Below are 25540 nucleotides of genomic sequence, written 5' to 3'. Positions count from 1 at the left end.
GCAGCGGTCCCGGGGGGCCGCGGCCGGGTCCAGGGGGCCGCGGCCACCCCACCCCAAACGGGAGGGCCGTGGGGACGGGCCCCAGCGAGAATAATTTAACCCGGCCCCTGCTGTACAGTATTTACAGAGCCGGCGGGCGCAGGGGGCTGCGTGACCAGGGGGTTCTGCCTCCCGCAGCGGCGCCGCCGGCAGGGACGGTGCCGCCGGCAGGGACGGCGCTGGCGGGGGCACCGAGCACGAGAGCAGCTGGGCAAGGAGGGCGGGTGAGCGCGGGGCCGGAGCCAGCAGCCCCCGCGCGGGGCAGGACCCCCCGGGCCGGCTGCGGGGAGGGCGGTGGTCCGAGCGTGCGAGGCGGCGCTGGGCGCCCTGCGCTTTGCCGCCGGCTAAAGCTCTACCTGCGCCCGTCGTGGCGGCCCAGGCGGCCCGGTGCTGCGGCCGGGGGGCAACGCGCTGCCGCCGACCGGCCCGGCGGCGGGCAGGGCTCCCTCTCCTGTGCAGACCCGCTGCACTAGGGCCCAGGCCCGAGAACCCCGTTTGCCCTGAGATTCGGAGGAGCGGTGAGCAGAGTCCGGTCACGGCGCGGCAGCCGGGGTTAGTCGCTCTCGCTCGAGTCACTGCTCTGCTCGCCCTGCACCTTGTTGCGGTGCTGCATGGCGCGGTGGTAGGCGATCTGCACCGACTTGCGGATGTTTGACTTGCGGCCTTCCAACATCTTCTCCTTGTCCAGGTCCTGGTTTACCCCCAGAGGCACTAACTTTGTTCGAGGCAACCACTGCCTGCGGGGAAAGGGAAGCCGCCTCGTTTGAGGGTTACAGTCGTCTGCACGCCGCCCCCGTTTCCAGCCCCTTACCTCTCACGGGCCCAGCCCCCAGCCTCCCGCAGCGCCCCCGCCCTCGGGAGATGCCCTAGGCCAGCCCTTACCAAGTGCGCTTGTTGTCGAAGAAGAGGACGAGGTACAGGTGCTCGCGTGCTTCCTGAGTCATTTGCTCTCCCAGCTTTAGCACCTCCAGGGGGGGCACGGGGATGGGGACTCCATGGTGGAACATGCCTTCCCGGGGCATCTTCGGGTCAATGATCTGGCAAAAGAGCAAGTTCGGGCACTGCGTGGCGCAGAGGAAGAGAGGGCGAGCGTGCAGACACCCGGCCAGGCGCTGCGGAGACGCGGTCTGCGGGGAGGAGGCTGCAGTTGCGCTGTGCCGCGCTGCCTGTGGGGTCACAGCCCTCTTGCCAGCACCAGAGTTTGGCCTTTGATTCCCTCGGGGAGGTGTTTTCCACAGTGACGTCAGGCCACCTTCAAGCTCCCTTTAAGGGATTGGGAAGGTGCTAATAGCGGAGGTTAATCACCCCTTAAGGGACCAGAAAACCTCACCCAGTAATTCTGCCCTGGCGTGGGCCCAGCAGCCCGGTGATGGGAGCCAAGGCCTGCACGATCTCTGGGAAGCGGGCAGGAAAAGAGCTGAGGATTATATATAAACACCCTCCGCTAACATGTCCGTGCCATGCTCTGCACTGGTATTGCTGCACAGCAGAGCAAAGCACATTTGTTTCCATCCCATTTGTTACAAGTAGCAGCAGGTCAAGCTAGAAACAAAGACAAAAGGTGCCTTCCCTCCCTCCCTCCCTCTTCCGCCCGGAGCGGTCACATTGTACAACTCCTGCCCCGGTTCACAAGGGTTCAAAAGGAACCACAAATTCACGGGGTTGGGAGGAGGGAGGACGGCTGCATTCCGCAGAGACGACGAGGCTGCAAGGCTCTGTCCGAGTCTATCCCTTCCTACGGAGCTGGCAGCACGATATCCCTCCCCGGCTGAGGAACTCTCTGGCTCACTGAGCGCGGGGGAGCCGGTGGGGCCGCAGAGCCCTGCCCAGGCCCTTTGCAACCCGCCAGGCTGAGATTTTCCAGACCGCCAGGCTGAGATTTTCCAGACCGCTGACCCTGGGCAGCAGGGAAGAGCCGAGAGCGTGCGGTCAGCTGTACTCACCAGCGCTGGGTACGACGGGTACCCCCGGCACTTAGCCCACACGAGATCCAAGGCATCCAGAGAGGAATCCTCGTCCTCCGAGAGCCACCCAGCTCCACGGCCAATGCCCTTCCGCACCACTGTGCCCAAAAAAGGATGAGAAAGCAGTCAGCTTTGTCCCTTCCAGGTGACAAAAGCTGGGCTGGGGGCAAAAAAAGCCAAGATACTTACTGCTGTGGCCCACACCTCGCCCAGTGCCAACGGAGTAGGATTCGTTCTCTGTCCCCGATGTGTCCTCGCTGCTGTCCTCTGGGAAGTTCACACGGGAGAAGGAGGGCTTCCCTCTACCCTGTTTTGAGGGTGTTGTGCTGAAAGGAGAGAGAGAGCAGAGCTGTTATAGGAGTCACACAAAGCTTCCAGAAACTGTTTTCTAGAGGGCAGTCCTGGCGGCCTTCAGGCTCCTGGAGGGAGCTCCAGCAAGCTCAGGAGCTCCAGCTGCCACCGCCAGCACCACGAAGGGCAGCAGCCCACAGAGCTCAGCAGGGGAATGACCTGCAGCAGTGCTACGTACAAGAAGGCACAGCAGGCACGGCCAGGCCTCGCAGCCTTCTAGCACTTTGTTATCACCACTTGGCCTGCGGGAGGGTGAAAGAGGGAGGTACCACCAAATACGCTCCTCACGCAGCAGCTCAAGGCTGCAAGATGCCCGCTGGCAACCTAAGCAGCACCCGTGTGACCAGAGCCAGGCAGGGCACGGTACCTGGTACGGTCAGAGGCAGCACTGCTACTGCTGCTGCTGCTGGACTCCGAGTCGGAGCTGCTTCGAGGAAGATTACAGTCATTCCGGTAAACCAGGAAGCTCTTCTTCACTGGCTGGTTCCCACTGCTGAAGCCGTTGGCTGGCAGGTCTGCAGAAGAAGGACACCATTATAGCTGCACAGCACACCGCCACACACTCCTCCGGGGCTGCAACGGCCCGGCTGCGCAGAGCGCAGCTGCTGCACTCACCCATGGGAGCATCTTCAGTTGACTTATCGCTGTCACTGTCTGAGCTGGAGCTGGGGCGCGGGCTTCGCCCTCGCTTCCTCTGCCTCTGGGAGGACCCCATTATGGGGAGCTGCGGGGGGCCGATTGGGCTGTTCCCATGCCCAGGAGTTATCTGGCTGTCCCGATTCTTCGGGGGGCGTCCTGGACGTTTTGGGGGTCCTGCAGTTTTAGGGTTCTTCTTGGAGAAGAGCACGGAGGTCCTCCTGCCAACTTCATGTGCTGGGGTGGAAGAAGAATTGGGACCTAGACCTGAAAGAGAGAGAAGGCGGCATCAGTTGCGCTCCACGGGACTTGTCAGGCAGCAGCAGATAGGAGTGGTTCAGTTTCTCAGGAACTCCTCACAAGTCTCAATCCTGAGCTTTGCCATGCTTGCCCTCAGGGTCGAACCATCAAGTCTGCTGACAGTAAAACCTAGGGTGGGAGCTTAATGCGGATGGGGACATCAAAGAATACTCCACCAGCCACACAGATGCCCTCACACACACCAAACTCATTGAAAAAGAAGTCAAGAAAGCAGGATAAGCAGGAACAGCCTTTCCCATGATGTGTTCAAACAGGCAGCAGCCAAGAATCTCTGCTGCACCCTTGAAAGACAATGACACTAAAATACTCTGCTTGGGGAAAAGCCTGCTTTCCCAGCGCTTAGGGGGACAGGACTGTGACGCAAAGGTGACAAAGCCCCAGGGACACCTCGCAGCTCTGCCTGGGGTTATGGTGGGGTGGAGCTTTTGCTGTACTCTCCAAGTAGCCCAGCTGCGCATCTCCTTCCACCAGCACACGTGACCAGGAACCTGGGGAACTCACGGCTGGTCAGCATTCAGCTCCCAGCCCTGAGCGGATGTTTGGAGCTCAGCAGTCAGTACTTCCAGCCCTGCTGCAACTCCCTCCTGTGCCCCACGCTGTTCCCTGGCAGGAAGGGACAACGATGGCAGCTCTGAAAGCCTGTCAATGCCTCTGGAGAAACCAGGCAGTGAGGCAGATCCGGGCAGGGCCTGGCGTCAAGAAACAATGCTTCTCACACCTCACATCGCACAGCTGGGATTTTCATGGCAAAATGCTCAATCTCTTGAATGATATCCAGCTCCTCAGCCACACAGGAGGCAAGTTCACCAGATGAATGGCTGACCACAGCTGCAAACACCACCAACCTGCTGACTCTCCAGGGACAAACACAAATCATATGGCGTCTGCTCCAGACACAGCAGACAGCCTCCTTTGGCTGGCTTCCCCCCTGCTTGGCAGGCATGGCACACTACAAACTACCCAGCAGGCTGCTGTCCTCAGATTCCCCGGCTCAGCACACCAGAAAGGAGCTTGGGCAGGTGCGGACTTTCTACTCTGCAGGAACTTCAGGCCACCCACCCCTACGGGATGCGCTATGGGAGCCAAGGGACTCCCACATGGGAATGGGAGATGAGGGACTTCCTCCAGGGAGGCCGTTTGCCCTGCTTCTGAGGAGGAGCTAAGAGCAAGGTTTGCGCACGGAGCTGCCCACATGGCCCTCAGGTCTCAGGAGGCACACGGCAGGGCAGCCTCACCAGCCTGTCCAGGGGGCGGTTCTCCACAGTTCCCCCGGAACCAGCAGTATTCTGGAGTGACCAGTACCTTTGCCAGTCTCCTGGCTGCTGCTCTCTTCAGCAGCACTGTCTGTCTGCAGGTCCTTCTCGCAGGGGTTGTGTGACTGCAAGACTCCCCTGGCAGAGGAGCCATGCCTCTCCGGCCCATCTCGGCCCAGGTCCCGTGGGTGAGCAAGTTTCCGGCGTAGGACTGTGATCTCCTTCTTGATCATCTTGGCCCGGCGGGACCTTCCTATGCTCTGCTTCCCAGCATTAACCTCGTCCAGCCGCTCTAGCAAGATCTTCAGCTGCTCCTCCAAGGGCAGGTGCTTCTGATTCTCTGAGAGCAGCAGCCGCACATCTTCTGGGGGCACAAAGAGGAGCAGGTGGATGAAAGACATCAGGAACTCTTTGGAGATCCTTTACATGAAAGGGCATGGGGCAATACAGGTTCCCCTCAGGAGGGAAATAGCTTACGTGGCACCAAACACCTGTGAGCTTGGCAAGTTACCCCAAAGACCTGGAGAAGGAGCTCTGTGGGAAGCAAGCCAATTAGGACTGCTGGGGAAGTCAGGCACATCAGAAGCATGGAGAATACCAGGGATCATGTCAGTTGGGGCACAGACGGCACAGGAACAAGAAAGAGGTTTTTAACAGGATACGGCAGAAAAGCAAGAGTCAAAGCAACGCTGAAGCATTACAGAGCAGGGAAAGGGGAGTTCCACTATCCGAGCCCCTGCATCCATTGCTGGCCCTTTCCATGCTGGAGCAGAGAGGATCCCTCTCCGATAAACTATTCCTGGTTGGTGCTCCCCTCTGCCCAGCAGAGACAAACAAAACTACAGTCAGACAGAGCCAGCAGGGTCTAGCTAAGTGGTTTTGGGAACTGTACACCAGCCAGCAAAGCCTTCGGGGAGAGAGGGGAGGAGCACGCAGCACTGAGCAGAGCGGCTCAGCCCTTCCAGGCTGGCAGCACGGCAGGAGCCTCAGCAGCTCATGGCCAAATGCTGCGGATGGGATGTGACAGTACCCCAATGCTGGCCAGCGAGGCCACTTCCCAGACAGCCCTCTGCCCTGACCAAGCGGAGGAAGAGCAACCGAGTGACTGGCAGGACACAGCCCCTGGACTAGTAACTGTCTAGAACCAAGATAACGGGATCAATATACACCTGGCTAGCAAAGCTCCCACCTCTTTGAGGAACGGGCACACATGGTCCAGCTATCAGACCGAACGTCCCCATGGGAAGCAGCAAGAAGAACAGACCTCCTGTGCCCTGGCTCTGCAGAGGCTTTAGCTCTAAGTAGCCCTGGTACCCCAGGACAGGGGATGAGTACCCACCATCCTCAACATCTTGGACCTGAGCCTCTTCCACAGTTACGCAGTGTGGGAAGTGCATGCCTGTCTCAAAGTCAATGCCCATCTTCTCGGCCTGCCGGCGAGCCTGCCGGAGAACGGCGCCTCCCTGCTCCCGCAGACGAATGGCCGCCCGGTAGAAGATTGTGTCTTTGGCATTGTATTTCAAACAGTTGTTGATAATCAGGTTGAAATCCTCCTCAAAGTCATCAAAATTCAGATAACGATAGGCTTCCAGGTTCTGTTTCATTGTCTGAAAATCCATCGGCTTCTTGATGTGATCCAGGTAGTCTGGGACCTGCATAAGAAAACAGCCAGAGCTAAGAGCCTAGGAGGCACCAGTTAGCATTACCTGCTCCAAGAAAACAGTTGTTAGAGGAATCAGGTCTTGCTCCCTGGTGTTCTGCCCAAATGCACATCTGGAAACGCCATCTGCTTTTTGCAGCTAGAGGAACAGTAACGCCTGAGGATTGGAGTCCATGTGCCATACTCAACCTGTTGGGAGCAGATACACGCTTTGAAGCATTTTAAAGGCTCCAGTGCACATGTCAGCATCCCACCCTCTCCTTTCTGTCGGCAGCTGGAATCCAGAACGTTACATGGGATTCCCACAGGGGAGGAAGCTGCAAGCGCTGATCCTTGGGGTGAGGGTGAGTGCAGACAAGTAAAACAGAACTGTCAGGGTGGCAGCAACAGCTACAGGCTGGGACCATGCAGCCTTCCTCCCCAACTCCGCTGAGACACCTCAGTGCCGACCTGCTGCCAGAGCTGTGCAGAGCCAGGACTCCCTTTTCCCACCTTCCCAAGTGGTGAACTGATGACATTCCCAGAAATCCCTTGCCCCCAGTAGCTATGATCCTGAGGTCGAACCCATCTCTGTGCTGTGCTCCGTCTGTCACCCAGCAAAGGCATTCTCAGGAGGACAGGTAGGAGCGTGCCGTTTGCCAAGGGTCCAAGTGCCGGCATGCTCCCTTTCCCAAGCAGGAATCCTGACCTCTCACAGACACTGGGGAATTGCCAACAACATGCACAGAAAAGCAGATCGAGCACTGCACTCCCGGCCAGCAGCAGCTGCCAGCGCCAGCTCAGCCGTCCTGCGCTGGCTTCACTCGGGAGGGCATCGTTGCACCCATCTGCCCTTTGGTGAATGCTGCGGGGACGAGCAAGCCAGCGCCAGGCTGCCCGCTGGCTGCCCAGGCGCGTTACAGGAGCGGAGAGCACCACGGACAGCCCTTGGCACGAGCAAGGGAAACGTGAGCGAAGTAGAAATCTGGGGGAGGGGGTTCTTACTTCGTAGATTTCTGTTACCTCAGACAGAGGGACCGGCTCGCTGAAGATGTTGCCCGTGTCTTTTTCCTGCAGCTGCTCGAGCGTCTTGCGGAGGAGGATGAGGAAGGGGGTCAGCTGCATTTCCAGGGCCACCTGCTGCACTTTGATCTGAAACAGAGGAACAGAGCGTGGCTGAGCCCCCGGCCCCGGCACACGCGCGGCAGGGACGGTCTCCAGGGAGCAGCTGTGCAGGACAAGGATACGTTTCCCAGCTGCTGCCAGGGGCCACCCGCCTTGCGTGAGGGCTGCATGCAGGGGACACAGACTGCTGAAACGTGAGCCAGTCTGCGCGTCGCCACCCTCTCTGGAGGGCAGAGGTGTGATACCGGCTCCAGCACCTGCGCTTCCCACATCAGCCTTGCACAGCAGCCACCCTTGCTCAGAACCACTGCGGCAGGGCACAGCACAACCGAGGCGACCCCGGCACGCACCCTACAGCTTACGGGAGAGGAGGAATCAACCAGCACACCAAAGAGCCCATGCTCATGCCCACCCCAGCAGCTCCCCAAGGAGGGGCAAACGATTGTTACCGTCTCTCTCTTGAGCTTCTCCCGCTTGCGTATCAGCTCCACCAGCAAGCGTGCACGCTCTAGGTCATGGCGGAGGCGCTGCCATGACTTCAGCTGCTCCTTCAGGGCCCAGTTCTTATCCTCAGTGTCTCTCTGCAGGAACATCAGAGACCATGAGCTCATAGGAGAAGTGTTCCCTCCTCCACCTTCCTAGCTACATGCTGGGGCTCCTCCCTGGCAAAGGGAAGCTGCCTGCCTGACCCACTGTTTCAGGGAAGATCTAGGTTCCTTTGCTGGAAGCTAAGTGGGTGACAGGCACACAGGGACGCACAGAAACAGTCCAACTTCTGACCACAGCTGAATACTTGCTCTTTGATCATCAAGGCCTTAGGATGCCAGAAGGTGGATACCCTGAGGCTCTGGAAATGCTCTTCCTAACACGACCAAGTGCGTGCAGCTGCCCAAGGCTGCAGCCCAACAATACCAGCGTCTGTGCAGCTGCTCTGAGCTCTGGTGAAGAGCAGCAGGCAAAGGGAATACAGCTCTGGGTACTTTCAGTTCTGGAGCATCAGAAAAATGATGACTTTTATTTTGCTGCTGTAGCCAAAAGATGAGCAGAAGCAGTTTCAACTCTTCTCCAGCAAATTCAAGTGAGAAGGGGCAAGGCAGGGAAACCTCTGCCACAGTCTTCACAGGGCTCAGAAAGAAAAAGACTTGGAGCTCTCCAGGGGTGAGCCAAAATAAAAATCTTCCTCTCTGGCACCAGAGACTTCACATTTGTGAGGCCCTGACTAAAGGCCGAGGCAGGCAGCGCTCCTGTAGGGGTTTCAGAAACTGGAAGTGAGGCCTTGGTTTCTTCCAGACAGCATTCCTAGAAATCACTGGCCATCCCTCTTAATACCCTCTCACATACTGGCCTCAAATTAGAGCCGTTTCTGATAGCTTTGCCATAGCTGCCAGCTAGATGCGGGAAAGAGGAAGGAGCTAACTTCTGTGCTGCAGCACAACAGGGCAGGATTCCCTTTCCGTGGCAGGCTGCCAAAGGCGTCACTATCTGGCAAATCCTTGAATGTCTGGAGCAGGGGAGAAGGTGAAGCAGCGAAAGCAGGCAGTTGGGGCTGCCCTTTCCTCACCTGGGAGGTGGAGCTCGTCTCTGGCCCCTTTCTGAGCCTGCAGGCACCACATGCAGCGAATGCTTTGAGCCCAAGGCTCTGAAGATGCAGGAAGCACGCAAAGACACCCAGGATGCCCCTCAGCACCCCAAAAAGCAGCCCTTACCTGATCACAGTTTCTTTGGGACTGTAAGTGTGTCTGAAGGCGGCGCAGCAGAGGGACACCATTGCGGGACTGTCTTTTCAGAGTCCAGTAGCTGTGTAGCCTCTGCATGAACTGACTCTTCCTCTGGATAGTTAAGCGGTTTGTAATCTTACTGAGCCTGAAGAAGGGAGAGGAACCACAGACACAATCAGCAAAACAAGCCAGCCCACTGCAGGAAAAGCCCCGATCAGGGGGACGTAGCAGCAAGGCCACCTGCAAGCAGCTGAGAAGCTCCTCAGACTGAGGGCACCCTTCCGTGTGGCAGCAGCTTCTATAGCGCCAAGTTATGCAGGGCAGCAGCACTGCCGAGACAGCTGCAAAGAAGGACGTCAGGAAACATTCAGTCTTGCCTCTCTGAAACAGATGTTTCCTTTCTATCTCCTGCCAGCTGTTCAAGCAAAAGCCTGGGACATGGTGAGCCAGACTGGGAGTATAACAGAGGGCCATCAAGGGCTGGACCTTTTAACACATCCCCAAGGTCCCTGAGACTGCACGCACTACGACACTGCTGTCCCCAAACCATTATTTACCCTGTTTATACGTTGGCAACTAAGGGCCATCCAAGATGGCAAAGGGCCTGTTTGAATGTTACCAGACGAACTCCGGCGCTCCAGGGAGCTCATACCTTGAACAAATCAGGGAAGCTATGAGGAGGGGACAGTAGGCACTCGCAGAACAGAGCTTGCTATTTGAGGTAATGAAGAACTACCCTAAACAACCCAAAACACAACAAAAGGAGTTTTCCTACTCTATACAGTGGCAGAAAGCCTGAAGGGACTGTGACAGTCTCTTCCATCAATGTTGGAAAGAGATGCCCTGCTGCTGGTGGGGAGTCGAATGCATGAACCCCCTGTATCTCCACGTTTTGCAAGGACAGATCTTCACGCAGGGTAACTCGGCCTGCCTCACTCTCAGTCTCAGCTAACGAGGCTGGAGAGAGCAGCCTCATTTGCCATCTCTGGCCAGGCCCAGCTCCCACAGGAAGACATGTGGCATTCTGGCAACAGCCCCTGAAGAATAGTTAATCCCAACAGGAAGGCCTGGGGTGAGGTTAACAGCTTCTATCTCAGTGTGGGTTTCACTGTGAGCACAATAATAGCAACAAGACAGAAACAGCCTGCACAAGCGCATACAAACAGCCTGCCAGCGCATCAAAACATGAGAAAAAGAGAGGCTCCAGTCACAGAGCAACTCCAAAGAACAACATAAGGGCAGTCCATGAACAAATCATGGCAAAAAGCCATCGACTCTAGCAGAGCTCTGCCTCCGCAAGCCACCGGGACACTGCCCACAGAGCAAAACGCACGGCCTCCGTGTATCTACCTCCCCTCCCACCCCACAGGAGCCCCGACAGTCTCAAGGGTGAGCTGAGGACCTGCAGGCAAGCGGTGGTCCCCTGCCCCTGAGCTGTCACAGATGCGTGCGACAGGGACTGCCGGCTGGCAGGTACAGCGACGGGCTTTCGCACCTTTGGCAGAGCTCCCCTGCTGCTCCCATCTCACACCATAGGAAGGAGGAGCGCTCAGCGCTCAGCGCACCTCGAGCGCGGTGATTCAGAACCCGCAAAGGCAAACACCTTCTTGCCCAACCTGCGCTTCGACTGTGCAATGCCTGCCACAGGATGACAATGAGACTTAAAGACGGACTGAAGATACTTTTGCAAGCTACCGAGAATATCCAAAGCTATAAATTACACCAATAAATTTTGGCAAGGGTCTTAAACGTCCTGGCTTCAGGATTTACACAGCAGCTCAACGATCAGACCACAGCAACACATACAGTGGGGAGCAGATTATTCTCCACCTGTAACCACAGGGTGTTTGCGCCTTCCTGTGAAGCCCTTAGAGTTCGACATGACAGAGACACGACCCCTAGCAAAGCTTCAACTGTCTTCCAGATGAGTGTCTACACTGCCCTTAGGCTGTTAAGCCAATTTCGCTGAGTCCTATCTCGCAGCAAGCAGGAGGGCTGCTCCTCTCTATCCAGCCCCTTGCACGCAGCAGGGCAGAGGCTGCTGCTGCTGCTGAGACCCGTTCTGAGACTGCACTGAGGGAGAGGCTGTTGACCGGGACTAGCAGCAGGCAGCACGAAATGCTGAGCAAGGCCAGCGAATGCTAAGCGCTTGCTCCCTGCGCTCACCGAGGCAGAGGGATCTCCCCAGAAGTCTCGTATGATCGAGACCTCTTTGCTTCAGCGTCAGGACTTGGCCAAAAGCAACCGCCTGGTTAGCCCAGTTCCTGGGCCTGGTTCACTCCCACACAGACAGACAGGGGACACCAGGCACAGAATTTCCCAGTGGGACATTCCTTCTTCCCTATAAAGAACCGGAACGGGGTCCCAGGAAGAAAAAAGCAGTACCAGAAAGAGCAGCAGCCCCCTCCCCCCCAGTAGTTTACTCCAGTGTCTGAGGTCAGCACAACAGGAAAGGAGCTCTGGGAACCCCCAGTTGCTTCCTGACACGTCCGGCCAAGCTCATTCTCTGCCGTTAAAATAACAGCACCTATTTCCTGCCCCTCTGAGGGCCCAGACACCTTCACAGGGCAGCACAGAACAGCAGAACGACACCTCACTGCCTCCCTGCAGGACTCCCAGAGGAAACCGTGAACATCCCTGCGCAAGAACAAAGTGAAAAGCACTTGTGCAGAAAGGTAACAACAGTGACGACAAGATAACGTCTGTGTGCAAAGTGGGACAAAAGAAAGAGAGACATTTCTCCATAGCAAGGGAGGGCAGCAGGTTGTACCTGTGTGGGGGGATGCAGGGAACAGAAACCACAGGTGCTGCAGCTCGTTTCTCTGCCAGGATCTTCCGTGCCTTCTTCATTTTGATTCTAGACTTGGCCTTTGCTTTTTTTACTTTCTCAGAGCTCCAGCCCTTACCATCCTCCTCTTCCTCCTCATCTTCTTCTTCCCCTTCACTGTGGGAGAGCGCAGGAAGCCTGCGCACAGAGCCCGGTGGCGTATGGATGTCACAGTAGGCAGTTTTGCGCACGCTGAAGGAGGTGCCGTTTGCTCCTGTCTCGCGGACGGGCTCCATTTTCATGTACAGTCCAGCCTGCTGGGCGCAGGTCACGTGGAAAGCGGTATAGCAGTTTGCCTTGTGACACTGGATGCACGCGCCAGAGCCACGCTGCTTGCAGATGTAGCAGGTCAGCTTCCACCGCGCAGGTGGGATGTGCTCGATGCTGTCTATGGGCTCCAGAAACACCGTGTTGGCAAAGCACACCTCTGGGATCCAGAGGGCGCAGACCACGTGCGCCCAGCGCCCATCGTCCGTCTGTTTGAAAGCCCCACCCTTGTTGGGGCACAGGGCACAGTCCACCGCTCGGGAGGGGGACTGCAGACACCGCCTGCAGAGCCACTGTCCCTCTGGGATGTAGGGCACCCCGTAGCACTCCTGATGAACAGCCAGGTTGCACATATCGCAAAAGAGGATGACATTGCTGTTTTGACACTCTCCGTCATTGCAGATGCAGCACACGGCATCCTCATCGACCAAGGCGTTCGGATCGCCCTTGTTGTGGCTCTCAAAGTAGGACTCCTTCTCAAGCCTGTCCATCAGGTACTCAAAGATCTCTTGGGGAATCGGACTCACGCCTTCAGTCTTCCGTCGCTCATTCATAATGTCCAGCCAGATGTAGTCTTCCTCATCCATGTCGTACTCCACCTCCTCATCCAGCTCCTCTGCCGACTTCTCGATGTACCTGGAAGGACAGCAGAAGAAGGTGAGTATATGGCTCGTACGGGCTCAGTGCTGCTGGACCCTAACCTCTGCAGGCCTTCGCTGAGGGGATATTTAAACGTTACAGCCACAGTAAGTCAGGAAAGAAAAAAAAAGAGGGGAAGAGGCAGGAATCTGCAGAAACAGGAGGTGCTGCTGCATGTCGAGCAGAGCAACAGCGTAACAGTGCATTCGGCACAACAAAGCAGGGCGTTCACACCAAATAACGTTCATCTGACGGGCAAGTTATAGACCTTGGAGACTCATCAGTGCAAGATGGGAGATGGTGCGAGCCTCCAGGCAGGTAGCAGATGCTCTGGGGACAGCGACCTCATTTCCGAGGTACAACAGTGCCAGTCCTGCTGGCAAACAAGGCCGCATGGAACACGCAATGTTTCATTAATTGTGGCAACGAGGGCTGCACCCTCCCCTTTCACTCTCAGTTGTGGGTGAGGTGATATTTGTAGAGGAAAGAGCTAGAACCCCTGGTTTCCTGTTCCAGCAGCTAATGGCAAACACCCCCCACCATCACATCAAACGACGCTACCGACATGTTAGGTGGGGCTTTCTTTTATAACAACCTTAAACAAAATAACACTGATATTCTGCCCCTAGAACATGATGCCGATTTCTCAGGCAACATGGCGACAAAGACAGCAGAGATGGACATACAGGTATTACCCCAGTGTTCAGCATTAATCCTCCATTGAGTTCTTGATTATTTTGGGCCACTTAACTTACCAAACCACATTTGGAAAAAATGTAAGACAATGAAAATACCCTGAGCTTGCCAATATACAAATCCCGTAGCTACATCTTGGTGCTGGGGTACTCCAGAGTTATCTCAGAATATCTCTGAAGAACAGCGTGGAAGGCAGAAGGACACGCTCATATTTTCTTATACTTCTACCTGCTGTACCAGCAAAGAAAGAACGTAGCAATCAAATTGCTGGCAACGACATAGGAAGCAATCAAAAACTCAGCAGGCATAGAGACCCCTCAAAACCAGAGAGGAACACTGCAGCTCCACGAGTCTGAAGCCACAAGACGGCCAATTCCATGGGACCTAAGAGAGGCACACGGAGAGCATTTATGCAAGCCTTGTACAAACCACCTGCGGAGAGAGGGAGCAATTCTGCCTCAGGACCCGGGGGGCTAGCTAGAATCACCCAGGAGCCTCCTCACGCCCCGGCCATCGACAGTACCTGTAGTAAGAGGTGGGGCGAGGTGGGGCATCAGGGGTGTCCTGCTCCAGCTCCCGGTACACCACCTCGGGGAGCTTGGGAGTGGTGCCAGCCGAGGCGTTATGGTGATGGTGGTTAGAGTCCTTGCGCTTCTCCTTGTTCTTGTGCTTCCCAGATTTGGGGGTGACGGTCTGGGTCTCCGTGTTCTCCTTGTTGCTCCCGTTCTCGGGCACCTCCTCCGGGGCCTCCTCATCCTCGGACACCACGTCCAGGTTGTCGAAAATGCTGATGCGGTGCACGCGCCCATGCAAGTCCACCTCCACCATGCGCTGGGCCTGGGCGTAGGTCATCACTTCGCGGCCCGGCGACTGCGAGGTCTCGGAGGGGCTGGGCGACTGCTTGTTGGCAGCCCGGGCCTGGCGGCCCTTCTTCTTGTGCTTGCGGAGGGGGGTGTGCTGGGGCGGCGGGGGGTTGTCATGGTCGTAGTGGTAGAGGTGGTACTCAATGCCGCTGTAGCTCTTGTAGATCTTGCGGCAAGTGCCCACGGGGCACTCGTAGGGCGGCTTGGTTGCCCGCAGGTTGTGGCAGAAGGTCTTGACGTCGAAGTCCACCCCCATGGCGTCACCCTGTGGGAATGGCAGGCGAGGGGCTGAGGCGAGGCAAGAGGTTGAGGCGAGGGGAGATGAGGCGAGGGGAGATGAGGCGAGGGGAGATGCGGCGAGGGGAGATGACGTGAGGGGAGATGCAGCGAGGGGCAGAGGGGAGATGCGGCGAGGGGAGATGAGGCGAGGGGAGATGCAGCGAGGGGCAGAGGGGAGATGCGGCGAGGGGAGATGAGGCGAGGGGAGATGAGGCGAGGGGAGATGAGGCGAGGGGCAGAGGGGAGATGAGGCGAGGGGAGATGCGGCGAGGGGAGATGCGGCGAGAGGCAGAGGGGGATGCGGCGAGGGGAGATGAGGTGAGGGGAGATGCGGCGAGGGGAGATGAGGCGAGGGGAGATGCGGCGAGAGGCAGAGGGGGATGCGGCGAGGGGAGATGAGGTGAGGGGAGATGCAGCGAGGGGCAGAGGGGAGATGAGGCGAGGGGAGATGAGGCGAGGGGAGATGAGGCGAGGGGCAGAGGGGGATGCGGCGAGGGGAGATGAGGCGAGGGGAGATGAGGCGAGGGGAGATGCAGCGAGGGGCAGAGGGGAGATGCGGCGAGGGGAGATGAGGCGAGGGGAGATGAGGCGAGGGGAGATGCAGCGAGGGGCAGAGGGGAGATGCGGCGAGGGGAGATGAGGCGAGGGGAGATGCAGCGAGGGGCAGAGGGGAGATGCGGCGAGGGGAGATGAGGCGAGGGGAGATGCGGCGAGGGGAGATGCGGCGAGGGGCAGAGGGGAGATGCGGCGAGGGGAGATGAGGCGAGGGGAGATGCGGCGAGGGGCAGAGGGGAGATGCGGCGAGGGGAGATGAGGCGAGAGGAGATGCAGCGAGGGGCAGAGGGGGATGCGGCGAGGGGAGATGAGGCGAGGGGCAGAGGGGGATGCGGCGAGGCGAGGCGAGGCGAGGCGGGGGGCCGGAAGGGGAGCCGAGCGAGGGCTGAAGCGAGGGGCAGCGGCGAGGGAGGGCCGGGCCCCCGGCCCCGCCGCCCCCCGCGGGCAGCGCCCGGCCCCGGCCGCGGCCCCCGCCCGCCCTGCCGCGGCGCTCACCGGCGCGGGGCCGCGGTCACCGGCGGAGCCTGGCGGGCGCGGGCGGCGGGTCCATGGGCGGCGGCGGCGGCGGCGGCCGGGCCCGGGCCGCAACAATGGAGGCTGCGGCGGCGGCGGCGGCTGGCGCGGGGCGGACGCTGGGTAAAGCGCCGCGCGGCCCTTAGCAACCGCACTTTCGGCGCCGGGGCGGCGGGCGCGGCGGCGGCGGCGGGCGGGCCGAGGGGGGGGACGGCGGCGGCGGCAGCGGCGGGCGAGGCGGGCGGCGGCGGCGGACAGCGGCCCCGGGGCTCCCGGCGGGGGCCGCGCCGCGCTGCGCCGGGCGAGGCGAATCTGCTGCCTGGAATCGTCGGCGGCGCCGCCCGGCCAATGAGCGCCGCGCACCGGCGCCCCCGCGGCCTCCGCAGCGCCGGCGCCGCCGGGACCTCGGGGACCACCGGGGCCTCCGGGAACCCCGCACCAGCGGGGCCTCTGGGGCCTCCGGGACTACCGGGGCCTCTGCAGCCCGGGGCCCCCGCACCACCGGGGCCTCTGGGCCTCCGGGACTGCCGGGACCCCCGCACCACCGGGGCCTCCGGGACCCCCGAGGCCTCTGCAGCCCGGGACCCCCCACCCCGCCACCGGGACCCCCCGGGCCTCCGCCACCCCCGGGCCCCCAGGACCTCCACAGCCCCCTGCCCGGCCCCGCCGAGCCCCCCCTCCCCGCTGCCCGGGCTGGCCCCAGCAGCGGCCCCGGCCCCCGGCGCGGCCCCCCCAGGCAGCGCAGCAGTCCCGGTTGGAGCGGTTTATTTACAGGGTTAATGCTGGTACAGCCGGGGGCAGCCCCGACCCCCCGGCAGTGGGGCAGGCCCCTGGCAGCGCGGGGCGGGCAGGACGGTCGGGGGCTCCGGAGCAGGCGGAGGCGCTTGGCCGAGCCGCGGGGCGCAGGCAGGAGCAGGGCGCAGGCAGGAGCGGGGTGGAGCCCCCCAGGGCGGGCAGGGGCTCCCCGGGGGGGGGGGGCTTTCCCCTGGGGCAGCCCTTGTGCACCCCTCCGGCAGTGCCGCGGCCTCGCTGCGGGCGGGAGGAGATGGCCGTGGACCCCCCCGCGGCGGGGGTGAGGGTCCAACGCCGGCCGTGGGCCCTGGCGGGGCGACCCAGCGCACGGGGGAACGAGCGGGCTGGGGGCCTGCCCAGGAGCTGGCTCACGTCGAAGCGCCTCAGCCCCGGTCTCGTCTCTGCCGGGGCTGCGAGGAAGGGAGGGGGCTGCCCCCAGCCAGCCCCCAGCTGCGATGGCCGAGCTGGTGCGCAGGACCAGCCCCTCCGCTGGGGACCCCAGGCCTTCCTCTGCCTCATCCAGGCAGCCGCGGGCAGACAGTTCGGTGCTGGGGCCGGGGAGATGGGGACGAGGCCCCCCGCGAGGAGGCCCCACAGCAGGAGGGGGCGAGTCTGGGTCCACAACAGAGCGGGGGGCTCCTGTGCCAGACCCCACGCTGTGCCCCCCCCCACACAGCGGCTGCGGCGGCAGAGCCGCGGGTGGCTCAGCGGCTGGGTGCCAGCCTGGTGTCCGAGGAAGAGCGGCACCAGCAGCCGCATTTCCGTGCCCCCGTCTCAGCGCCCGGCCAGGGCGGTTCGTGTCCCAGGTGAGGGAAGGGTCACGCGTGTCCTCCCCGCGCCGTGCCGGAGGAGCACCCTGCGGGCAGGTGACGCAGCCAGCGCTACTGCGGGTCAGCCTTGCGCGGCTTGATGTCCCGCGTCTTCATGTAGGACAGCAGCTGCTCGGGGATCTCGGCCAGCACGTCCTTGGCCAGGCGGGCCATGCTCAGCACCTGGTTCCCCGAGTGGTCCACGTAGTCCCGAAACGGCACGAACTGCAGGAGGAGAGAGAGGGCACGGAGGAGGGCGCTGGGAGCCGGGCCGCCACGGGGACGGTGAGCGTCCGGCCCTGCCGGCCCTTACCTGCACGATGTCCCTCTCGGCGTAGCGTCCCCGGGAGGAGACCCGCACCTCGTCGCCGTCCAGCTCCTCCATGGCTGGCGATGACAGCACCGTTGAGTGCCCCAGGCGGTCGCTGTGCCCCGTCCCCGTCCCCTCCCCGGCACCCACCCTGCCCCGGCTGGGAGTCAAACCGCAGCTCACCCAGCACCCGCACACCCCGACTCACCCTCGAACTCAGCTGGCCCCACTCCCACGATGATGATGGACATTGGCAGGGCAGAAGCCTGGGGAGCAACGGTGGAGTCACCCCGGTGCAGCCCCTTGCGCCCGTCCCCTGCCACTGGGCAGGGCTGCGCATGGGGCATCTGAGCTGGCCACTGCACGTGGCCACGGGCCCCTTGCGCCAGCCTGGCCGTGGCACAAGGGGCACGGGGCAGCCGGCGCACTCACGCTGACGATGGCCTCCTTGGTCTGCAGCATGTCGGAGATGACGCCGTCGGTGATGATGAGGAGGACGTGGTACTGGGAGCCGTCAGTGACCTGGGCGGCCGCACTGCGGGGACAGAGATGGGGTTCCCCTCCGCCAGGCACCGGGCGGTCCCACGGGGGACTCGCACGCCCCACGCGCCGGTGTGGCACTCACCCGGCCACCTGGTTGATGACGGGCGCAAAGTTGGTGGGCCCGTAGAGCTGCACGGTGCGCAGGCTCTGCAGGTAGGACTCGAGGACGCCGTCGATGCCGGCGCAGCTGGGGTTCTCCGCGTTGTTGTTCTGCGGGGACGGCACGGCACGGCACGGGCGCTCGGGGCGGCCGTGGGTCCCGGCTCAGCCTCTCGCTGCCCCGAGCGGGTGCCCCACGTGCTGCCCTGTGCCCCGGAGTCCCCCTGTGCCCCCTGCCCAGGCTGCTGTGGGGCCACGGAGCTGCGCCCGCCCCACGCAGGGCCAGCCCTGCTCCACGGCAGGGTGTCTGGGTTCATCCCTGCCCCACGGCGGGGAGGTGTGGGTCCCCCCCACATCCCACACCAGGGAGGTCCATGCTCTCCCCTCGCCCTGCCCCACGGCGTGGAGGTCTGGGTCCCCCCTACCCCACAGTGGGAAGGTCTGAGCCCCCCCTGCCCCACAGCAGGGAGGTCCGTGCTCTCCCCTCGCCCTTCCCCATGGCAGGGGGGGTGCGGGCCCCCCTGCCCCCCGCGCACCAGGGGGAACTGGTGGGAGATCTTGCCGTCGGGCGGGAGCTTGGCGCCGAAGCCGTAGGCGGGGAAGAGCTTGTCGCTGTCGTAGTCCTGGATGATCTCGCCGACGGCCTTCAGCGCCAGGGCGTAGGCGCTCAGCTGGTAGGGGCTCGCGTAGTGCAGCGAGGTGGGCTGCGACGGCATCCCTGCGGCACAGCGCGTCGGCACCCGTCCCCGCCGCCCCCGCCGCCCCCGGCACCCGGCTCGCCCCGCGGGGCCGCGCTCACCGTTGGAGGCCGTGAAGTCGATGGCGACGGTGAAGTTCAGCTGCGTCCTTGGGGGAGAGCGAGGGATGCTGCTGGCCCCGTGGCGCGGGGCATCTTCCAGTGACGGCTGTTGTGAGCCCAACAGCCTGGGGCCCCACGCCGCTCGCCAGCAGCTCGCTGCCCCCCGGCCCCCCGCCATCACCCCCTGGTGGCACCCGCACCGTCCCCACCGTCCTCGCCCCATCCCGCGGGAGCCCCAGCCCCGCTCACCCGCCCCGGATGTAGTCGACGAAGGTGAACTCGGACTCCACGGAGAAGGAGAGCAGCGTGACCTGCGGGCAGAGCGGGCTGAGCGCCGGCCCCGCGCCCGCCGGCCGCCCCGCGGCTCCCGGCCCCACTCACGGTGCCGGAGTTGACGTATTTCTTCTTCTTGCATTTCTTCCTGGGGTTGAGCACCTGCGGGCGCAGGCGGGTCAGGGCCGCGGGGCGCTGCTCGCCCCGCCGCTGGGCGCCCTGCCGCCCCGGCCCTACCTCGTACACCGTGAACTGGCTCTGGGCTCGCGAGAGCTCCCGGTAGCTGGTGGCGAACTCGCCGATGAAGTCGTGGCTGCGGGGGCGAGCGCAGCGTGGGGCGCGGGCCGGGGTGCCCCATGGCCGGCCGGGCACCCGCCGCCACGTCCCGCCTGGTCTCACCTCCCATCGCGGTCCCAGTCGTACACGTCTATCTTCACCGTCCTGAAAAGCGGAGGTGCCGGCTGGGACGGCCCCGTGGCGTCCCCGGAGCCCCTTGCCCCGCCACGGCCCCCCGCGCCACCGGGCTCCACGCGGCAGCAGCCGCCCCAGCCGCCTGCTGAGCCCGGCTCCTCGGGGAGGAGGCAAGCGGGGAAATTTGGGTCACGGCGGGGCCCGTGGGGAGGGGGGAGGGATGCCGTTACGTAATTTGGGCTGCAAGAGAGGAAAAAACCCAGCGAGCACCCGGTTCGGAGCACCCTGCCGCGCCGGGCCTGCCTGCAAGGGAGACGCTCGTGCCCTGCTCTGGCCCCACGGCTGCCCCCTTGCACCGTTCCCTGGCCCCACGGCGGCCCCCTTGCACCGTTCCCTGGCCCCACGGCGGCCCCCTTGCACCGTTCCCCGGCCCCGTGGCGGCCCCCTTGCACCGTTCCCCGGCGCCGCGGCCGCCCCTGCCCACCTGTCGTAGTCGCCGTTGCAGAGGGCTCGCACGGGGATGGTGAAGGGCTGCCACACGGGGTTGAGCGTGTTCTTCACCACCTCCGTCTTGTGGCAGATGGTGAAGCTGCGGGGACGGGATGGGACGGGACGGGGCATCAGGGCGTGTGCCGGGCCGGGCCGCGGCACCGTGCCCAGCCCCGGCGGTGCCCGGGCCCCGCGCTCACGTGCCGTCCTCGTTGCTGCGGTAGAAGACGAGGAAGGGGTCCGATTTGCCGAAGAAGTCCTTCTTGTCCAGCTTGTTGGCGCACAGCTGCATCGTGACGATGTCCTGGGGATGGGGGCTGTCACCGGGGGCCGGCTGCGCACCCCAGGCTGGGGCTGGCGCGGTGCCTGCGGGCACCTGGCCCGGCCGATCCCCCGGGGCAGCGGCAATCGGCCCCGGCGGGTGCAGCTGCCCCGCGGGTGCCACCATGCCGTCCCCACGGGTGCCACTGTGCCGTCCCCACGGGTGCCCGGGGCGGCGCTGGCGCTCACCCGGCAGTTGCTCAGCTCCTCCGCCAGCAGCAGGATGGTCCCGCACCGCTTCCCTGGGACACCCCTGGGACGGGAGGTGGCGGCGGCTCAGCGCGGGCACGGCGAGGACGGGGCCGTCCCCGGGGCAGGGGTGGCTGCCGGGGTGTCCCCAGCCAGGTGGTGGGGGGGGCTGCACGTGCGACGGGGTCCCAACCCGCGGGAGCCCTCCAGGCGGGACGGCGGGGGCGTCACTCACGTGAGGGCTCGCTCCAGGCGGCCCCGCTGGGACCCGATCACCTCGCCCAGTGCCACGAACGCCTGCCCCAGGAAGTCCTGCGCCGCGAGCAGGCGCCGTGAGGAGCGGGCATCCGGCCCCGCCGGCCTCCTGGCACCCGCCCCACGCCCTCGCCGTCCCCGTGCGACCCTCTGGGGCTGCTCTGCCCCCCTGCCCTGCCTCAGGGCTGCCCCGTGTCCCCAGAGCCACCCTAACTGCCCCGAACCCACCCCATGGCCCAAGGGCCACCTCGTAGGCCAGGATCTGTCCTGCACCCCCAGGGCCACCCCATGTGCCCTGGACCTATCTGGCACCCCCCAAGGACCATCCCACACCCCTCAATCCATCCTGCACCTCCAGGACCCATCCTGCACCCCCAGGGCCACCCCAGGTGCCCTGGACCCATCTGGCACCCCCCAAGGACCACCCCACACCCCTGAACCCACCCTGCACCCACATGGCCACTCCATGCCCCCTAGGCCACACCACATACCATGGACTGTCCTGCACCCATCTTGCACCCCTAGAGCTGCTCCACGTGTTCTGAACCCATTCTTCACCCCCATGGCCACCCTGCACCCATCCTGCACCCCCAGGACCATCCCGCACCCCTGGACCCACCCTGTGTCCCCTGGACCACCCCATGTGCCCTGGGTCATCCTGCACCCCCCCAAAGCCACCCCACGAGCCCTGGACACATCCTGCACCCCTGAACCCACCCTGTGTCCCCAGGGCCACCCCATGCCCCCAAAGCCACCTCACATGCTCTGGACCCGTCCTGCACCCCCAGGACGACCCCAGCCCACCCTGCGCCCCCCAGGAGGGCCCGGCTCCCCGGAGAGGCGCAGGGGCTGGTGCGAGGCTGGCACCTACCTTCTGCCAGTCCCAGTGTGGCACGGAGAGGCCAAGAGCGGGTCAGAGCCCCGCAGGGGGACGGGGGCCGCACCGGGGCGCCCGCCCCCGCCCTCCGGCACCCCGGCAGCAGCGCACCCACGCGGGCCACGGTGCCGGGCTCGGGGCGTCCTCGGCTGCGCGCCGCGGCCAGCACCGCTCGCCCCCGCGCTCACCTGCTTGTAGATGCTGCAGCTCTTGGAGTCCACGTTGTAGCTGGCGGCGGGGAGAGGAGAGCGCGGGACCGTGAGCGCCCCGCGGCCCCCGCGGCACCCTTGGCCCCGGCGCCGAGCCCGGCACGGCCGGGCGCCGCTACTCACACGTCGAAGCGGAGGTTCTGCTTCTCCTCGAAGTAGTAATCGAGGACGAACTTGCGGACGAAGTCAGGGTTCAAGGTGTTGTCGATCACCTCGGTGCGCCCGAACTGGGGGGAGAGGGGTGAGGGCGGCCCCGACCCTCGCGCCCCCCCCCCCCCAACCGGGGTCCCTCCTCGCTGCAGCTGCCCCCAGCGCTAATCCCAGCGCGGGGATTAGCGCTGGCGGCGGGGTGGGGGGGGAATCCTTAGTGCGGAAGCGGGTGGCCATATGGGCTCGTTTGAGCCGGGGATTAGCCAGGAGCCCCCGGGCTGGCGGGGGAGAACCGGGGGCTGCGCAGGGATGGGGACTTGGGCTGGGCCGGGAGCCCGTCCCAGCCGCTGGGACCGTCCCTGACGTCGCCCTGGGTGGCTGGGGCCTGGCAAGAGGGGTGAGCTGGATGGATGGAGGGGCGCAGGGGCAGGCGAGGGGGCCACGCTCACCTCCTTCCACTCGCTGCTCCCGGCTCCCTGCATGAACAGGACCACCACTGCGGAGAGAGGAGCCGAGCGGTGCCGTGCCGTGCTGTGCCGGGCCCCGCCAGGCCTCCCCATGGCCCCTGCTGCCTACCTGGGTCAGACTTGGAGAAGGTGTCCATGTCCAGCAGGTTCCTGGGGAGACGGAGCCGGACGTGAGCCTCCCGCAGCCCAGCCGGAGGCGCCCGCCCTGTCAGCTGCCCAATGGACGCCGCGGGTCTCAGCCCCGCGGTCGGATGCCGTCCTCCTGCGCGGCCTCTCTCCCCACAGCCCCACGCGGTCCCGGCAGCGACCAGCTGCCCCTTCTTGCCGGCACGGCCAGCTCCTCAGATGCCCTCAGTTTTGCCGCATCTTTCCCTGCCGTCCCCTCGGCCAGACACGGCTCCTTCAGCCCCGTGCCAAGCCCCCGGGCCGGTGGCAGGGCGGCAGCCGAGGTTTCCCTGCGCCCAGGGGAGCAGCCGGGCCGTGCAGAGCCTCGCGGTGCCAAGACCGCAGCCCTGGGTGCTCCTTCCCAGGGCTCCTGCCCCGCACCATGCACCGGGGGACAGGCTGGGCCTGGGAACGCTGGGCTGGGCGCCGCGGTGGCCCGGGGGGCTGTGCACCCTCATGCCAGCGGGGCTCGGCGGTGCCCGCAGGGCGGGCTGGGCGGAGGCAGGCTCGGCAGGACCGCCGGGAGCAGCGGCTCCAGCTCTGACGGTGATTGAACATGACAGAGAACCCATTTAGAGGATGAAATTTTCCCCAGCGCAGTCGGTAATGGCTGAGCGCCCGGCGCACCCCGGCAGCGGGAACACCGCTAATGGGGAGGCCGGGAGAGGCGCAGAAGTGGGAAGAAAGCAGACACTTAGCAGGGTTGGGGCAGCCTGCACCGCTCTGCGCCCCGCGGCCCCGAAACAGCAGCATCCAGAGCACTTTGATCGCTGCAGTTTGCATGCTTTGACACTGGGAAGTAGCGGGACCCTTCCTGCGCCCCGGGGCTGCCGCGGAGGCTGGGCTGGGGCAGCGTGGAGGCTGCCGGACTTGGCCATGGTCTGTCCAGCTCCCCCATCCCGGGCATGGCAGGGCCAGGGTGCAGAGGGGAGCCCCGGAGGGCTCTGCCGGCAGCCTGGGACAGGGCTCACCCCAGCTGGCCAAGACCTGGCCCTTGGCTCCCTGGACCCCCCTGCCCTGAGACTCCAGGTCCCCACTGGCACCAGCGGCCAGGATGGGAGCCCACAGGGTTTGCATGGGTGCCACCGTGGCTTTGCCACCGCAGGGAGCTGGCAGGGAGAGAGGGAGCAGCTGCAGGGAGGGGGCACAGCAGCCCCCAGTGCAGGGTGCTGAGCCGGGCACCCAGCAGGGCAGGGCAGGGGCCCTCTGGCACAGCTGGATCCACATCTGTCACCTCCCCGGGGAGACGTGGTCCGGCCATGGCCACGGCGCCGGCAGGGGCCAGAGTTTGCAGGTAGGGGGACGCCAGAGCCGCTCAGCGTGGGGGCAGAGACGCCCCGGGGACACCGAGCGGTGCAAAGTGCAGGGCGCTGCGGGGCGCCGGCAACAGGGCTCTGCCGGGACCCTGCCGGGGACGCGAGGGACAGGAGGGAAGCTGCTTGCGCTGGCCCAGGCTCCCCGGCCCCCCGGCACCTGCAGGCAGGACCTTCCCCAGCCCCGGGCAGCGAGGCCAGCGGTTCTCTGCGGGGCTATTTTTAAGCACCGGCAGATTCACCCAGCAGCCACCCGCCGGCCCTGCAGACCCCGCCAGGGGCCGGAGGCAGGGAGCAACACCCCCCCCGCGCCCCCGGCCCGCGAACGCTCGCCCGGCCGCTCCCGGCCCTGCTGCCAGACGCACGAGCAGCCCGAGCGGGGCAAAGCCAGACCAGCCCGAGCCCGGCCAGCCCCCGCCGCTTTGCACCCTGCAGTGTCGCCCCGAGCACGGCCGTCCCGTGCCCCAAGTGCCCCGGGAGCTGGGTGCCGGGGCAGCAGCTCCTGCTGAGCAGCCGCTAGCAGCGGTGCCCTGTGGAACCGTGCCGCGCTCCGGTGTCCCCCCGAACCGCTCGGGGGACAGACCTCGCTGCCGGCAGCCCCGCGCCGGGGTGGCAGCCCGGGCCGGGGGCATCGGGTGCCCGGAGCGAGGCTGGGACTGAGCGGGGCAAGCGGCGAAGCAGCAGCAGCCCGTCCCCACGGGGCACCGAGGGCAGCAACCGACGGGAGCGGGTGCCGTGGGCGCCCCGCACCGAGCCGCGGGTCCACGTGCATTTGGCACCCACCCGCGCCGGGGGGGCACATGCCCACGCAGGCACCCACCCGCGCCCGGGGCGCCCGTCCCGCCCCGTCCCGTCCCCGGCCCCCGGCCCCCGCCCGGGCTCACCGGCAGGACACGGTGAGCTCCACCTTGGTGCCCGGGACGCTGCCGGGCGCCGGCTCCAGCGCTCCCGGAGACGCCATCCCCGCGCGGGCGCCGCCGCTGCTCCGCGCCGCCGCCTCCCGCGCCGCGCCGCCGAGGCGGGCGCGCCGGGGGCGGGACGGGCGCGGGCACGGCGGCCCCGGCCCCGCCGGCAGCGCCGCCCCGGGCCCCGCCCGCCTCGGGCAGCCCGGCCCCGGCCCCGGCCCCCCGGGGGCTCAGCCCCGGCGCGCCGCGGCCCGCGACGGCGCAGCCCCGGCTGCAGCTCCCGGCCGCCGGGGTTCCCGTCGGGGGCGCGGGCTCGGCCGCGGCTCCCGGCCCGGCCCGCCGGGGGTCCCGTCGGGGGCGCGGGCTGAGCCCGGCTCCCGGCGCGCTGCTATTTCGGTGCCGCCGCTCCCGGAGCGTGGGCAGGGCTATTTATAGCGAGCGGCGCCCCCGCCGCAGCGGCTCCCGGCGCCTCCGCCGCG

At 64.5% G+C, this 25540-nt stretch overlaps 2 protein-coding genes across 6 annotated transcripts; both read right to left on the bottom strand.

Moving 5' to 3' along the window:
- Positions 1–201: 201 nt before the first annotated feature.
- BRPF1 (bromodomain and PHD finger containing 1) lies at positions 202–14598 on the bottom strand. Of its 5 annotated transcripts, none has more exons than XM_067303369.1 (13): positions 13999–14598; positions 11817–12776; positions 9035–9191; positions 7778–7909; positions 7209–7355; positions 5904–6216; positions 4614–4928; positions 2970–3257; positions 2722–2869; positions 2193–2329; positions 1983–2101; positions 922–1076; positions 202–776 (listed from the first exon to the last, which is right to left on the bottom strand). In XM_067303369.1, exons 1-13 carry the CDS (start codon positions 14592–14594, stop codon positions 593–595), a joined length of 3651 nt encoding a protein of 1216 aa, XP_067159470.1. In that variant the 5' UTR covers positions 14595–14598; the 3' UTR covers positions 202–592. The 5 variants fall into 5 exon arrangements, with proteins under 5 accessions (XP_067159470.1, XP_013815814.1, XP_067159472.1 ...); XM_013960360.2 differs by having other exon boundaries at positions 4614–4925; XM_067303371.1 differs by having other exon boundaries at positions 7227–7355.
- Positions 14599–16433: 1835 nt separating this feature from the next.
- CPNE9 (copine family member 9) lies at positions 16434–25173 on the bottom strand. Its single transcript, XM_067303365.1, has 21 exons — positions 25041–25173; positions 22788–22828; positions 22661–22707; positions 22185–22288; positions 22041–22080; positions 21847–21849; positions 20956–21032; positions 20721–20784; positions 20411–20514; positions 20206–20310; positions 19710–19751; positions 19548–19623; positions 19419–19472; positions 19287–19348; positions 19038–19084; positions 18775–18956; positions 18222–18349; positions 18029–18131; positions 17805–17862; positions 17600–17673; positions 16434–17511 (listed from the first exon to the last, which is right to left on the bottom strand). Exons 1-21 carry the CDS (start codon positions 25115–25117, stop codon positions 17359–17361), a joined length of 1641 nt encoding a protein of 546 aa, XP_067159466.1. The 5' UTR covers positions 25118–25173; the 3' UTR covers positions 16434–17358.
- Between the last annotated feature and the right edge of the window lie 367 nt (positions 25174–25540).

Source organism: Apteryx mantelli, chromosome 12, assembly GCF_036417845.1.
Source record: "Apteryx mantelli isolate bAptMan1 chromosome 12, bAptMan1.hap1, whole genome shotgun sequence".
Taxonomy (NCBI): domain Eukaryota; kingdom Metazoa; phylum Chordata; class Aves; order Apterygiformes; family Apterygidae; genus Apteryx; species Apteryx mantelli.
This window is presented reverse-complemented; position numbering and strand designations above follow the sequence as displayed.